Genomic DNA, 17035 nt, shown 5'->3' on the forward strand with positions numbered 1-17035 from the left:
AGCCATTTAAGCAATTTGAGAGCTGGGGAGATATGGTCGAAGCGTTTGGAGTCTGTGATGAGCCTGGCTGCAAGGTTGAGCACAGCTTTAATAGGAACAAGGTGGACCTTGGGGATTCCGTTGAGGATGGGGTTGCCATAGTCAATACGTGAGAGAACCAGTGATTTAACTGCAAGTTTAAAATCATCAATGGGTAAGAATGGTTTGATTTTCTTGAGGTGATGGAGAGCGAAGAGGGCACCTTTAGCAGATTTTTTGATGTGAATGTTTAGGGTGAGGACGTTATCGATAGTAATGCCAAGCGATTTGACTGAGTTGGACAGTGTGAGTGGGCAGTTGAGTGCATTATGGTCTGAGATCCACGATTGAATGGGGAGACGGTTCTTTTTAGGGGCGAAGAGGAGGATTTCAATTTTATTTGTGTTTAGTTTGAGATGATTTGACTGGAACCAGGATTGGATCTTGTGAAGGGAGTTGTTAAGGTGTAAGATGTCAGCGTGAGTTTTAATCTTGTAATAGATTTGGGTGTCATCAGCGTATAGGTGGTAGTTGATGCCAGCTTGTTTAAGAATGAGAGTGAGAAGTTCCACAAAGAGGTTAAAGAGGGAAGGGGAGAGGATAGAACCTTGGGGGACTCCAAGGGAGACGGGAGAGGGGTTAGAGAGACAATTTAGAATTTTTATTTTCAGAGTTCGGTTTTGAAGGTATGAGGTGAACCATTTGAGGGCAGTGTCGTTAAGACCGAAACGGGTCATAAGAACATTGAGTAAGGCTGAATTATTGACTGTATCGAATGCTGCGGAGAGATCCAGGAGGATAAGAAGGGAGGACTCTCCATTATCAAGTGATTGATGGATGTCATCAATGACATTGAGCATTGCCGTTTCGGTGCTACAGCCTCTCCTGAAGCTAGACTGAAGGGGGTCAAGTTGGTTAAAGTTTTCGATGTGTTTGTCAAGTTGCAGTAGGACACGTTTTTCAAGGACCTTTGAGAGATGGGGGCGGTTGGAGATAGGTCGGAGATTGTTAAGGTCATTTGGGTCCGCGTTTGGATTTTTAATTATGGGCGACATTTGACTCAGTTGAAGGGAGGTGGGGACACAGCCCGTGGAGAGAGAGGTGTTGATAATTTTTGTCCAGAAGGGGGCGATGATGTGTTTAAGGGAGGGGACAAGGTTGGAGGGTACAAGATCATTTGTGTGAGAGGACGGTTTAAGATTGCCAATTATTTTGAGGACTTCTAGCTCTGTGACAGGGAGGAAGTTGAGCAAGGATGCATTGTTTTTTAGTTGTGAGTCGGGGGAGTTGGTAGCCGGAGCAGTGGTATGAGGGAGGTCAGTGGAGTGATTGGGGGGTGTTGAGTAGAGGGAGGGTGAGAGGGGTTGTATGGGGATGGGTTGGAGGGTAGTTTTGTGGGAGGTAAGGATTGATCAATTTTGGCAATTTTTTCGGAGAAGAAATGGGCAATTTTGTTGCATCTGGCCGAGGAGGATGTCATATTAGGAGGAGCTGGGGATGTTTGCTTAGGTATTATATTGAAGAGTTCCCTGGGTCTGTTTTTGGCACGATCTAGTTGAGTGTGGAAGAAGGATGCCTTTTGCTTGAAGATGTGCTTTTTGTACGTGGGTCTAGAACGTCTAAGTTGAGCCAGATGGACGGCAGAGGGTTGGTGTCTCCAGGTTCTTTCAGCTAGTCTGAGTGCCCGTCTTTCATTATTTAACTCAGTATTAAACCAAGAGTTAGAGGGGATGTTTCTTTGGGTTTTGAGTTTAGGTGGAGCCAGTTCGTCTGGGGGGATACCCTTTAGGTCTGTTAACTTTAGAGGTGGGGAGGCTTGCCTTTGTATCCATGGTGAACAGTATAAGGTGGTGGTCAGACCAGTCGGTGGGGATGATATTGGTCACGGATGTCAGATCGTCATTGGACAGAATGATGTCAAGTATGGAACCTTTGGAGTGTGTTGGGAACGAGCAAAGTTGTTTGAGTTCGCTGATCTCAAGGAGAGTAGTGAGGAGGGAGATAGTGGGGTCATTGGTATCATTCCAATGGAGGTTAAAATCCTTAAGAAAGATATTTTTTGATTTGGATAAAGCAGATTTTGTTAGGAGCTCAGATAGATCCTCAATAAAGGGCTGTGGTGCACATGGGGGCGATAAAAGCTGTGTAGGCGAATTGGGAGGGAGTTTAGGGTTGATAGTTTCGCTTCTAGGTATTCGCAGGAGGAGAAGCCTGGGTTAGTAACAAGGGATAAATGGAAATTATTTTTGAAGATAATGGCGAGACCACCCCCCACTCTGATTGGTCTGTCTTTTCTAAGAATAGAGTATCCAGGAGTGGAGAGTAGGTCAAGTATGCTTGTTGAGTGGTCATTTAGCCAGGTTCCTGTGAGGAATGCGATATCAATGGATTCACTCAAGATTGTTTCCGAGATTTCCGTGGCGTGTACGACAGCCGATCGGCAGTTGACGAGCATGCACTTCAAAGGTGTGTGGTTGCATAAGGGGGAAGGGCATGAGGGGATCAACATGAGTTGGGGCAGTAGTCTGGGGGAAGAGGGGGAGGAAGGGGTTCTATTTGTATCTATAATAACCGTGATGTGGGGGTGGGAAAGTGGGGGATTTGTGGTTGGTACATTAGGGGGTAGGAGTTGCATAGGTCGGTAGTGTCAGAGGGGAGAGATGGTTAGAGGAGCGGCGAGGTCTGTGTGCATCGCGGTGGAGAGGGATTGATCTTCAAATGTTGTGTGTGGTGTGACGGATTTTTGAGGGATGGTGGGAAGGGGATTTATGGTAGGGGAGGGTTTTGGCACGGAGGAAGATGAAATCTTTCCTGAGTCAGGTCAGTTCGGTGGTTACATTAACAAGGTCACGTTCAATGTTTTGTAGGCTTTGGGCAATTAAGGAGAGGTGAGATGTCGAGGAGGTGCGGTCTGAGTTATTTGTGGAGGGTAGATTTGTGTGTGAGTGGGGAGATGGGGTAATAGACGTGTGGTGGAGGCAATGTGGCTGGGAGTTTTGAGGGGTTCGGTGGTCACGTTAGATCGGTCAGGTTTGGAGTTGTGTGGGTTCTGAGACATGTAGTTCAGGGGAGGGATGGAGGGGGCGTAGGAGAAACAAGGAATATGGCCTGGGTAAAGGGGGTGGTCTTGAATATTTGCAGAAGGTAGCGAGATGAGTGGGTGGTGAGATTGGGTGGTAGGTGAAGAGCGAGGGGAGATGGAGTTGTTAAGTGTCAGTAGAAGGGTTATGTTGTTGGGGGGCAAAGAGTTTCAGGTGAAACGGGAGATTGAGGGGAGAGGGCGGTGGAGTGCGTGAGTAGTTGGGACAGGGGGAGGGCGTTTGGCGGGTTGTGGAACTGGAAAAAATGGTTTGCCCATGTTTCAGCATCCATTTTGTTGTCACCGCCATTTTAGGTTGCCTTCACCCAGGCAGCAAGACGAAAGCGATGTTTTTGTCGTTTCTGGCATCGCGTGTCAGATGACTCCTGTGACCTTGTTTACTAAAGAAGTGTCTGGGACTGGTCGAGTGCATTAAGCCGTTGTTTGAGCTATGTAATCCCTTGCCCAGACGACTGTTGATTCACACCATTCTTTCCTCTTTACTATCTTATCTGTAGTTTTCTGTTACACATCTCGAAGCATTCTATAGCCTTATGTCTGCCCTTGTAGAGCGCACCTGTGTTTTCGTTAGCTGTAAAACGTATAATGGGGATTCTCTCAGTAATTTGCTTAAGGGCCAAAATGCAAACATGGTTGTTGATATTTAGTTACACAGAGATCAATTTATTGTGTTTCTCGTTTGTCGAAGTCTCAACAATGTGCGTTATTGCTTTTCGTATTGTATTGTACTGTATTTAAGCTTGTCTGTTACAATGTTAAGGAGCAGTCTCTTGCGAATATCGCTCTCCTAGTGACTTCGCAGACAACTGTGCTAGCTGCAGCTAATAAATCGACTTGTTACGCCAAGACGGAGTGTCCATTGTCTCTGTACGTGTCCAGTACTCCTTGTGTGGCTGAGGCAGAAGAACCCGGGGAATTTCAGGCGTCTTGAACACCGCTTGACCCATATGGTCGAGTTTCCTCAAATGGCGACCACGAGTGGACAGCATCGGTGGTAGCGGTGTAGCCTGAAGATTGTGAGGAGTCCCGCAAGCAAATTCCGGAGGAAGCGCCCCACGTCATCGATCCCTGTATGTCGAAAGTGGACCGAAGGTTTTTTCAGCGCGACTTCTCCTGCTGGACGGCTGCCTGACGCCTGCTGCCTCGACTGCTGTCCTGCCTTGGCCCCGACGTTGGTGACGATTTTGTAGAGCGAGACGATAATTGGACCTCCGGTTGGCGTAAGAAGATCATATTTGAGTTAAGTATTTTGTGGGTCGCGCCCAATTAGTAACTGCCCAATTAGTAACTGATGAATTAGTAGCTGATGAATTAGTAACTGATGAATTAGTAACTGATGTACTTTGGTAACTTTGTTTTGGTAACTTTGTTTTTGGGATCCATAAGTGACTTTTGGGTTTTGAGGTCATTTTTGTGAAAGACGATAAACGTTCTTGGTAAGTATTTGTTTGAATAAGAAATACGATAAGCGTTCTTGGTAAGTGTTTCATTGAGAAATTAGTGATGCCTGCAATAAGTAAGTTTAGGCGCTTCTGCTGTTTAGGGTGTACTAGGGACTCCCGGTTGGAGGACTCTTGTCCAATTCCTCCAGTTGGAACGCCCACTTATGTACTATATTCAAAGCATGGTATGGGTCCTATTACGTTTAATAAAACATGGGTTCGATACACGGAGAAGAGTGGAGTCTTAAGATGGCCAGAACATGGTAGTTTTGACTCCGCTATTCTCGATAATTTAGAAGCGGTTTTGTTTAAAAAGAAAGCCCGGCCAGCGATGTTTGATTCTTTCCGCCTATGGCGAAAGGAAGCCAAACAGAAAGAAATTAAAGAAGCTAAAAGAGATAAGAGAGAGAGAGGGAAATGTCAATTGTTCAAGCTGCTCAACAGCTGAAGATTAATGAAGAAGAGAAAGTCATGGAGGTTGTGGAAAGACAGCATCGTATGGCGATCGATAGATGCTATCCGATGATGCCTGTTTCTCTTCCAGAAAAGAGTAAGGGTGACGAGGAAGATATTCTTATGTCATGTCTTCTAAATTTTCCTCCCCCTTATGTTCAAACCCCTACTGCTCCTCCTGTCCCTCAGCCAGTACCTGCTCAGGTACCAGTTGTACAGTTACCTGTTCCTCTTCCTCAGCCTTTGCCTCCTGTAATTCCTCCTACACCTCCTCTTCCATTTACTTCTAATACGTCTTTTTCCACCATTCTTGTGAGTAACTCTCCATATTCACATAGGAAGCTTACTACTGCTGTCACTGGTTTATATTCTTCATTGGTTGGGGCTCTGAATCTGTCCCCGTCTTTTTCTAAACGACAATCTCGTGGTCAACTTCCGCTTACAGAGCAGCAAATGGTTTTGGATTCGCTTGGTCGTAAGTGGATAGAAAAGGGTTCTATGTATACTCTACAAGATATCGTGAGTACCTTTAGTCAATGGTCAGAACCTGTTCAAAGATATGTATTTAATGTTATGTGCGATGTTCTCATTAAACATTGGGAGAATGTTGAGTTGGATGTGACACCATCAAAGTTGATTAAGCTTCAGGCGGATTTTGAGAAGGGTTACATAATAGGGTCGGATGTTGAGAAAGCACTGATTATGTTACTAGAATTTCGGACTTTATTTTTTTCTCAGAAAATCACGGCTGGTGATTTAAACGAACAGGAAGGGTTTAAGCAGTTTCCGATGCATGAAGTTCCTCCTGTATGGAGAGAAGCCGTGGCTGGTGCTCATCCGGTCCCTGCTCACTTTCAACGTATATGGGTACATGAGCCATGGAAACGGTCGGAAGTATTGGCGTTAAAGCAAACTCTTCCAGATCCCCGTAAAAATCCGGCAGGATACTATAAAGAATTATCCCAGACGGTAGACGCGAGTATCACGAATCTAGCCGATATTGACATGTTGTTTGGGAATGTGGTTCCACAAGCACTTTGGGCTAGAATTCGCAGAGAAGATCATAATGCCGAATTAGGTGGTGATTGGGTCGCTCTGAGAGCTGCTGATATGGCACAGGTCGGTGGTGCGAAACCTGATGATTTGATTACGGCATTACCTGGCAGAATAATAGAGTTAATGAAGACTATGATGCCAGCGGTACGAGTAAATTGGGATAAGTTATCGGCATGTAAACAGAAAAAGGATGAGAGTGTTTCGGATTTCTTCACTCGGTTTGAAGAAACGTTTTTTGATCATAGAGGCCAGGACCTGAGCGTTGAGGGAGGCCAACGATTGTTTGTTGATAAGTTCGTATATAATCTGCTTCCCGAGTTGTCGAATAAGCTCAAAAGTTCAGAGAGTGCATGGGCTGTTTCCTCCCCTGCAAAGATATTGGCTACGGCACAATATTATGAGAATAGGGATAAGGAAGAAAAAGAGAAACAGGAAAAGAAGAATAAGGATTTAAAGACGAAGGTTCTGATACAACAAGCATATCCTCCGCGCATGGTTCAGCCTCAGTTTGCACAACCACAGCAGTCTCAGAAAATGTTTCAGAGGCCTGATTCATTTGGTCAGCGTCCTTTGTTGGCACCTAACCAGTGTGCGTATTGCAAGGAAATAGGTCACTTTAAAAATAATTGTCCTGATTTGGCGCAACGCAACAGTGGTGTAGTACCTCCAAAAGGTCGTGGTACTTATCAGTCAGGCTTCAGAGGTAGGGGACGAGGAATGCCTTCTCAAGAGCAACGTTCTAATTCTTCCGCCGCTGCGAATTGTTTCGATCAACAGAGAGCTCAGACTACGCAGTACGTTAATACTGATTGTCATGTTGAGGAAAATTGGGAAGACGCTTATACTGAATAGGACAGCAATGGACGAAGTAAGGGAGTTGTATCGATTCCAGTTGACCAAAATGGGCCATATGTCACTGCTGATGCTATGGGTGTCTTAGAGCCATTCCTTTTGGATACTGGTGCGATGAGAAGTTCAATCATTCATTCTAAACTCCCAGGCGCACCTTTGTCTGGCTTAATAAATACTTCTGTTGGTTTTTCTGGCGCCCCGGTTTCAAACCCGGTTTCCAATCCCTTACCCATTTCGATTGGTCCTTATAGTTTGGATGCTCCATTGATTTTGACGACTGGTTGTAATGAGAATTTATTGGGTTTAGATTTGCTGAAGAGACTTCATGCGACACTGTATTGTTCTCCTTCTGGGGTACATCTTACATTAGGGAAAAAGTTGATGTCTTTGGTATATCTTTCTCGAGATAATTTTCCACCTGAGTTGCTTTCCCTACCTGAGAGTCTTTGGGCTACGGGTCCTAACGATGTGGGTTGTCTTGCAATACCGCCATATGTGGTTACACTCAAGGAAAATGTTTGGATGCCGCGAGTACCACAGTATCGCATCTCGAGCGAAAGCGAGAGAGCACTTTTGGATATTGTTCACGATTTTGTCAGAAAGGGTGTGATTGAAGAGACAAGAGGTAACGTGTGCAATAGTCCTGTTCTTCCGATTGTCAAGAGAACGGATCCTTCACAGCCTACTGTGTATCGATTTGTGATTGATCTTCGAGAGGTAAATAGGATTGTTAAACCACAGTTTCCTGTTGTGCCAGATATCACAACTCTGTTGACGATGATTCCTGCTTCGGCAGCTTGGTTCTCGGTTATTGATCTCAAAAATGCTTTCTTTAGTATTCCTATTGCTGAAGAAAGTAGAGACATTTTTGGTTTCTCTTTAGGAGGTCGTAGTTTCAGATTTACGAGAGCTCCTCAAGGCAATTGTGAGAGTCCTTCTATTTATAGTCAGGCTCTAAAATCACAACTTGACTCTTTTTTCTTACCTCCAGGTGCTGCACTTATTCAGTATGTGGATGATTTGTTGGTGGCTGCTGACACGGAAGAAGTGTGTAAGAGTGTGACTGTTGGTTTGCTGCGACACTTGTCTGAATTGAACCATAGAGTATTACCCTCTAAGTTGCAATATGCCCGCCAAGAGGTTACCTATTTAGGTCATCTTTTGTCGAAGGAGGGAAGACGATTGACTCCAGAACGTATTCAGGTTATCTCACAGATGTCTGTACCTACGACACAAAGGAAAGTACGTGCCTTCCTAGGTATCCCTTCCTATTGCAGACAGTGGATCCCTAATTTTTCACTTTTGGCCAAACCATTGTTGGCCCTTACGTTGAAAGATACGCCCGATCCACTCCCTTGGACGAACGAATGTCAGAAGAGTTTCGTTGATTTACGTAGAGCTTTGTGCTCTGCTCCAGTATTGGGCACCCCAGATTATAGTAAATCTTTTACACTTTATGTATTTGAGAGAGAAGGTTGTGCTTTGTCTGTCCTGACGCAACAATTTGGGGACAAACAAAGGCCATGTGCGTATTTTTCTGTTACACTTGATCCGGTAGCTAAAGCTTTGCCAAGTTGCCTGAGAGCTACTGCCGCTGTTGCTATTTCCATTAGACAATCTGCTGGATTAGTATTAGACAACACACTTACTGTCATGGTACCACATGCAGTGGATACTTTGTTAAACAGAACAAAAACCCAACACCTTATGAGTGCTCGATTGTCAGGATATGAGTTGACACTGTTAGCGAGTCATGTGCATATTAAAAGATGCAATACATTAAATCCAGCTATGCTTTTGCCACTCCCGAATGAGAAAGATGATCAGGAAATGCACGATTGTTTTCTTCGTACAGAGGAAGAAACGAAAGGTAGAATTGGTTTAAAGGATACTCCACTTAAGGATCCGGATGGAATCCTTTGGGTGGATGGATCCTGCTATAAACTACAGAATGGAGAAACTGTTCTGCCTATGCTGTCACTACTTTATGTACTATTGTTGAGACAGCAAGGATAGAATACAATTCAGCGCAAGCAGCTGAGTTGATAGCTTTGACTAGAGCATGTGTGTTATCAGAGGGAAAGAGAGTGAATGTGTACACTGATAGAGACCGTACGGGTATGTAGCGCGCTCTATAAGTGTCACTGATTGATTGATTGCTTGACATACACATTGAATATGCAGTATACAATGACACACAACTACAATCTTGGTTTGAATGATATCTCTTATTATAGATACCAGTCCTGTCAAGAACTATTGTTTTTGTTTAAACATTAGGACCCAGGTTTTGAGGGTCACTGGGCTACCCCATAATAGCTAATGGCAAGGACGGAAGCCGGCAGACCAGTGAGCTCTCCTGCTACCAACAGCGGGACAGCCTTCTTCAAGCTGCAGCTCGAGGCAGGGAACCGTGGGACACCCAACTCTTGATTTATAAAGCGGCCCAACGAAAAGCATCAGTGACTGCCAGCCATCAGTCAACAAACCAGGAAGGACTCTAATGGACTTTTTACTTTTTCGTTTGTCCTGGCCGCCATTTTGCTGCTGTTCTCGGCCACTTTTCTCTGGACCCCGACCCGCCATCTTGTCCATTCACTCGCCCTTTACCCTTTTCTCTCATTTCCCCCTTGATGATCCTCTGATTTGCCTTTTCTCCATACCCTTGTATCCCTCCCTCCCTTGGTGCTGTGACTGTGCGCCCAACCCCCCTCCCCCCCCCCCGCCCCACTTAATGGCACTCTGCTCTCTTGGTTGTCGTTTTTTTTGGGGTCTTGACCTGAGAAAATCTGCTATGTGTATATATATGCATACAGAGATAACTCCAATCACTAGTATATGCTATAGACCTTTGTACTCTCTACCATTCCTATGTGTCTCTTAGAGTTTATCCATTTGTATCCCTTCTTTGAGTGAATTTACAACTTGTACATTGGCAATGTTTTCCTGTTTGTATCCTTTATGTAACGTATGCATTCCTAAGTCCTTATGTTTTGAACCTGGTTCTTTTGTAAAGCGCTCTGACACCATCGGGCAAAGTTCGCGCTATAGAAAATCACATTATATACATTTTTTTAAAAAAAAGAAAACCCCCGAGGGTGATGGAGTCTGACCCCTCCCGGCCCCCCGACAGCTCCGCACGTACCCGCGTCAGCTGCGCGCCTGCATGAACGCGGTGGCGTGGGCCTCGCGCGCCCCTCCTCTCTGGGGTCAGCTGTTGACGTCGGACTCGTGCCCCCCCCTCGTCTCTGGGGTCAGCTGGCCTCGCGCGCCCCTCGTCTCTGGGGTCAGCTGGCCTCGCGCCGCGCGCCCCTCGTCTCTGGGGTCAGCTGTTGACGTCGGCCTCGTGCCCCCCTCGTCTCTGGGGTCAGCTGGCCTCGCGCGCCCCTCGTCTCTGGGGTCAGAGGTGGACAGCTGAGCATCCGCGTGCCCCGCTCCTTCCGGGTTCTTCTCTTCCTTGTTCCAGTGACGTGGACTATCGGTCATGACGCGATATCCAGTCAGGCTGCGGGCCGCGCGCTCCGGTACCACAGGGCTCCAGTGCCGTCGACTAAAGACGTGTAAAGACGGCGGCGCCGCAGCTCCCTCCCCGCGGCAGCCTCCTGGTCAGACCCCTGAGTGCCCCGTCCGTCGGCCCCCACGCCACCCCACCCCGGAACGACCCCCTCCCAGGGAGACACACCGACCGACCGCCCAGGGTCACAAGAGGCGCCGAGATTCAAACCCCAGAGCCTCGAGCCCCCTCCACCCCTGCTGTAGCCCTGCACCCCCGGCCCGAGGAGCCGGCCTGCGGTGGGGGGGGGGGAGGACACCGTCCTGCCTGCCGAGGATCACCGCCTCACACGCAGAGCTGCAGTCACCCCCCGGAGGCCCCTTCCCCCCTCTTGTCTCTGCCATTGACTCGTCTAACCCGAGAGCCAGCCTCCCTCTCGAGCGTCGCCCCTGCCTCTCCTCCCCCTCCTCCTCCCCCTGGGTGCCCCCGTTGAGGCATTTCACCTCCCTGCATTGTCCTCCTCCTGTGCCCCCCAACCCCCCAGACACACACCCGCATCCAATTCACTGCACTGCCTCCAAACGAGGCGCGGGTCTGCTGTGCCCGGCTCAGGGAGGCTCTCATTCCACTCATGAGTTTCTACTGCTATATTTCCCCAACAAGTGCACGCGCGTGGAGGTATATTTTAGCCCTTTGGTTGCACATTAAACACAGTTTCCGTGCGCCCTGCTGTCAGCGCCTTACTTCTTCTTTGCTACAGTCTGTATAGTTCCTTCACGTTTTGTTTTTTGTTTCCACCTCCGTTCGTGGTGACACATTATCTTTGCCCCTCTCACAACATTAGCATTCTCACAAACCTAAATAAACTCTGTTGCTGTCTACGTGTCCTTAATAGTGACGGCCCAGCCACAAACAGCATCTCACCTCCCCCTCACTTTGACGGTACTTCATCCCTCCCAAGGCCCACTGCTCCCCGGACCATCCCCACCCCCTCACCTCACACTCTGCAGCACCTCTTCTCTTGTGAAAATTCCCCGTAGAAAGAGGGGCCTGTGCCAGCCACCTCCCTGCCGAATTCCGGAGATTACATTTATGGCTGAGCTGACCCATCCCTTGTCCACACCCTGTCCTGTCCGGGGTCTGACCCAGCGCTAGTATCTGCTGCTCCAGCTTTTCCCTGCCTCCCTTCTCTTTCCCTACCCATACCCAATCCTCTCCGGGGTGTGACCCAGCGCTGTTATCTGCTGCTCCAACCCTTCCCTGCCTCCATTCTTTTGTCCCCTCCCCTCCCAGTCCTGTCCGGGGTCTAACCCAGCGCTGTTGTATGCTGCCCCAGCCCTTCCCTTGTCCACACCCTGTCCTGTCTGGGGTCTGACCCAGCGCTGTTATCTGCTGGTGCAGCCCTTCCCTGCCTCCCTTGTCCCCCACCCAGTCCTGTCCGGGGTCTGACCCATCCCTTCCTGCCTCCCTACTCTTGGCCCCACCGAGTCCTGTCTGGGTTCTGACCCAGCGCTGTTATCTGCTGGTGCAGCCCTTCCCTGCCTCCATTCCCTTTTCCCCACCCAGTCCTGTCCGGGGCCTAACCCAATGCTGTTATCTGCTGGTGTTATGTTGTAAGATCTTTTATAGCGCACAATTCACCCTGGGGCATCTTGGCGCTGCCTAGGAAAAAAAAAACAAATAGCTGAGAGTCAAGTGAGCAGCTATTTTAAAACAGGAAGGCTTTTAGTTGTTTCCTGAAGGTGCAATAAGTCAGAGTTTCCTGCAGGGCCATGGGCAGTCTGTTCCAGTACTTTGGAGCAAGGTACGAAAAGGCTTTACCCCCAGTGCGGCTCAAGCATATACGAGGGATCTGTAGCAGTCCTAATGAACCAAATCTGAGATTTGTACCTGGTACTTGTTTTACCGGTTTCTTTCGTAGATAGTAAGGGCCTCTGCCAGTAAGAGCATTACAAGTAAGGCAGCATATTTTAAACAGGCATTTACAATGCAATGGTCTCAGCATTGTTAAAGTTTGAGCTATTGGCATTGCTCATGACATTTTTAGGTCTTGCCTTCCGATGCGCATGCGCATTGAGCTGGCGAGAGATATAGGGGCTTAACCAGAGTTTAACGAGAAATCCGACTTGATGATGTGCACGCGCTTTAAGCCACGCCCATCAAATCGGCTTTTTCGTTAATCTTCTTGGTTGCACGGCCGCTAGGCCGTGCCTCCTTTAATTCTCCTCCCCCTGCCTCTCCTCCCCCTACTCTACTTGCATCACTTGCACGGCCGCTAGGCCGTGCCTCCCCCAGCTCCGCCCCCTGCTCTACGCCCCCTCGCACGCTTCTGACCTAGCACTTTGGTACACACATCCGGTTGCACCGGAAGTAACTTCCCCTGCCTGTGCCGACTTCCGACATAATTGTGTACACGCGAGGATACGGCTGGGAAATCGGAGAGGTATATGAAAAGAAGAATGATTACTATTATTTGTGCTTTTTAAATGCAGTTTTAAGGTACTAGAAGCTCTAGCATTTCAGCCTCTATTTCCTAATTTATGAGGTAAAAACAAGATAACCCAATTAGTAGGGTTGCAATCCGAAATGACGGGCTTCCGGTTACAATCGCAGGACTATTGTGTTTTGTTTCGTTTTAGGATTGTAACGCTTCAAGAAAAAAACATACCTTTGTCCTGTAGTTGGAGCTCTGTGCATGAACAACAGTTACATTACGCAAGGTCACGTTTTTTCCCGATAGGCACGGGAAGCTTCCAGAATCGCAACTCCATGCCTCAACCTGGCTCCTCAGTTCCAAATGCAATAGGTCTCGCACCATTAAGAATTAAAAAACAAAAAACATTTCTAAAAGCTCTAACTCTAATGGTGTGAGAGCATTTCCAATGCTTGTTATTTATGTTTTTGTTTTTAAAACATAAATAAATGGCATTGTCATTTACAATGCCAATAGCTTAATCGCTCAGAAATGCGAGACCTATTGCATTTGCACCCACACATAGCCACACACACAAAGCCAACACACACACATAGAGCCACCCACAGTCATTCACACAGAGCCACCTACACAGAGTAATCTACACAGAGCCACCTACACAGAGCCACCTACACAGAGCCACACACCCACACAGAGCCACACACCCACACAGAGCCACACACCCACACAAACAAAGCCACCCACACACACATACAGAGCCACCCACAGTCATTCACAGAGCCACCTACACAGAGCCACACACACACACAGAGCCACACACACACACACAGAGCCACACACACACACAGAGCCACACACACGCACAGAGAGCCACACACACGCACAGAGAGCCACACACACGCACAGAGAGCCACACACACGCACAGAGAGCCACACACACAAACACTTCTCTGCCCAGTAATGCCCTAGGGAACAGAGGCACGAAAAACCGGATCACAAGCAGGGCACAGAGGCAAAAGCAGGGCACAGAGGCACAAAAACCGGATCACAAGCAGGGCACAGAGGCACAAAAACCGGATCGCAAGTGGGGCACAGAGGCACAAAAACCGGATCACAAGCAGGGCACAGAGGCACAAAAACCGGATCACAATCAGCGCACAGAGGCACAAGCAGGGCACAGAGGCACAAAAACCGGATCACAAGCAAGCACAACCGAGGGGCGGGGGGGGGGCAGGACAGCAAGCACAACGAGGGAGGGGGGGGCAGGACAGCAAGCACAACAAACGAGGGGGGTGGTCAGGAGAGCAAGCACAACCAACGAGGGGGCAGGGGCAGGAGAGCAACACAAAAAATGGATCACAAGCAGGGAACAGAGGCACAAGCAGGGCACAGAGGTACAAAAACCATATCACAAGCAAGCACAACCAACGGGGGGGGCAGGACAGCAAGCACAACCAACGAGGGAGGGGGCTGGACAGCAAGCACAACCAATGAGGGGGCGGGGGCAGGAGAGCAACACAAAAACCGGATCACAATCAGGGCACAGAGGCACAAAAACCGGATCACAAGCAAGCACAACCAACGGGGGGGTGGGTGGCAGGACAGCAAGCACAACCAATGAGGGGGGGGGGGCAGGACAGCAAGTGCAACCAATGAGGGGAGGGCAGGACAGCAAGCACAACCAACGAGGGGGGGGGGGGGCAGGAAAGCAAGCACAACCAACGAGGGGGCAGGGGCGCAACACAAAAAACGGATCACAAGCAGGGCGCAGAGGCACAAAAACCGGATCACAAGCAGGGCACAGAGGCACAAAAAACGGATCACAAGCAAGCACAACCAACGGGAGGGGCAGGACAGCAAGAGCAACCAATGAGGGGTGGTGGGGGGGGGGCAGGACAGCAAGTGCAACCAATGAGGGGAGGGTGGGACAGCAAGCACAACCAACGGGGGGGGGGCAGGAAAGCAAGCACAACCAACAAGGGGGCAGGGGCGCAACACAAAAACCGGATCACAAGCAGGGCGCAGAGGCACAAGCATGGCACAGAGGCACAAAAACCGGATCACAAGCAAGCACAACCAACGGGGGGGCAGGACAGCAAGCACAACCAACGAGGGGGGGCAGGGCAGCAAGCGCAACCAATGAGGGCGGGGGCAGGACAGCAGCACAACCAACAAGGGGGGGGGGCATGACAGCCAACATAACCAACAAGGGGGGGGGCAGGACAGCAAGCACAACCAACGAGGGGGCTGGGGCGCAACACAAAAACCGGGTCACAAGCAGGGCACAAAAACCGGATCGCAAGCAGGGTACAGAGGCACAAGCAGGGCGTAGAGGCACAAGCAGGGCACAGAGGCACAAAAACCGGATCACAAGCAGGGCACAGAGCCACAAAAACCGGATCACAAGCAGGGCACAGAGGCACAACAAGCAACGAGGGGGCAGGGGGCCACAGAGGCACAAAAAACGGATCACAAGCAGGGCACAGAGGTACAACAAGCAACGTGGGGGTAGGGGGGCACAACGAGCAACGATGGGGCAGGAGGGCACAGAGGCACAAAAACCGGGTCACAAGCAGTGCAAAAGAGGCACAGCAAGCAAAGAGGGGGCAGGGGGGCACAGAGGCATAACAACTGGATCACAAGCAGGGCACAGAGGCACAACAAGCAACGAGGGGACAGGGGAACAAGCACAAGCAACAAGGGGGCAGGACAGCAAGCACAACCAACGAGGGGGGGGCAGAGGCACAAAAACCGGATCACAAGCAGGGCACAGAGGCACAACAAGCAACGAGGGGGCAGGGGGCCACAGAGGCACAAAAACCGGGCCAGAGGCACAAAACCGGATCACAAGCAGGGCACAGAGGCACAACAAGCAACAAGGGGGTAGGGGGGCCCAACGAGCAACGATGGGGCAGGGGGGCACAGAGGCACAAAAACCGGGTCACAAGCAGTGCAAAGAGGCACAACAAGCAACAAGGGGGCAGGGGGGCACAGAGGCACAACAAGCAACGAGGGGGCAGGGGAGCACAGAGGCACAAAAAGCAGGCACAAAAACCTGATCACAAGCAGGGCACAGAGGCACAACAAGCAACGAGGGGGCAGGGGAGCAAGCACAAGCAACGAGGGGGCAGGGGAGCAAGCACAACTAACGAGGGGGCAGGGGAGCAAGCACAAGAAACGATGGGTCAGGGGAGCAAGCACAACAAACGAGGGATCACGAGCAATGAGGGGGCAGGGTAGGACAGAGGCACAAAAACCGGGCACAGAGGCACAGAAAACGAGGGGGCAGGGAGGCACAACAAGCAACGAGGAGACAGGGGGGGACAGGCACAAAAACCGGACCACAAGCAGGGCACAGAGGCACAACAAGCAACGAGGGGGCAGGGGAGCCCAGAGGCACAAAAATCGGATCACAATCAGGGCACAGAGGCACAACAAGCAACGAGGGGGCAGGGAGGCACAAAGGCACAAAAACTGGATCAAGGTGAGCACAGAGGCACAAAACCGGATCACAGGCAGGGGAGCACAGAGGCACAAAAACCGGATCACGAGCAAGGCAGCACAGAGGCAAAAAAACCGGATCACGAGCAAGGCAGCACAGAGGCAAAAAAAACGGATCACAAGCAGGGCATAGAGGCACAACAAGCAACGAGGGGGCAGGGGGACACAGAGGCACAACAAGCAACGAGGGGGCAGGGGGGCACAGAGGCACAAAAAAGGGCACAGAGGCACAAAAAACAGCACAAGCAGGGCACAGAGGCGCACAAAGGGGACAGGGGAGCAAGCACAATGAACGAGGGAGCAGGAGAGCAAGCACGAGCAATGAGGGGGTAGGGGAGCAAGCACAGCGAGGGGGCAGACGCACAAGCAACGAGGGGGCAGGACAGCAAGCATGACCAACGAGGGGGGGGGGGGCAGGACATCAAGCACAACAAACGAGGGTGGTGGGGGGGCAGAGGCACAAAAACCAGATCACAAGCAGGGCACAGAGGCACAACAAGCAACGAGGGGGCAGGGGGCCACAGAGGCACAAAAACCAGGCACAGAGGCACAAAAACCGGATCACAAGCAGGGCAAAGAGGCACAACAAGCAACGAGGGGCTAGGGGGGCACAACAAGCAACGATGGGGCAGGGGGGCACAGAGGCACAAAAACCGGGTCACAATCAGTGCAAAGAGGCACAACAA

General features: G+C 49.9%; 2 protein-coding genes across 2 annotated transcripts in view; both read right to left on the reverse strand.

Moving 5' to 3' along the window:
- Positions 1-10375, reverse strand: part of LOC147737158 (uncharacterized) — a 62698-nt gene extending 52323 nt beyond the window's left edge. Inside the window, exon 1 of the mRNA XM_086918930.1 lies at positions 10067-10375. The gene's annotated coding sequence lies outside the window, so the exon portion shown is untranslated. The remainder of the gene's footprint in view (positions 1-10066) is intronic.
- A 1645-nt stretch (positions 10376-12020) lies between these two features.
- Positions 12021-17035, reverse strand: part of LOC147737159 (uncharacterized) — a 58916-nt gene continuing 53901 nt past the window's right edge. Inside the window, exon 4 of the mRNA XM_086923008.1 lies at positions 12021-12076. Coding sequence (XP_086779134.1) covers positions 12021-12076 — 56 coding nt within the window. The remainder of the gene's footprint in view (positions 12077-17035) is intronic.

The sequence above is a fragment of the Lissotriton vulgaris genome, chromosome 1_1 (assembly GCF_964263255.1).
Source record: "Lissotriton vulgaris chromosome 1_1, aLisVul1.2, whole genome shotgun sequence".
In the NCBI taxonomy this organism is placed as follows: Eukaryota; Metazoa; Chordata; class Amphibia; order Caudata; family Salamandridae; genus Lissotriton; species Lissotriton vulgaris.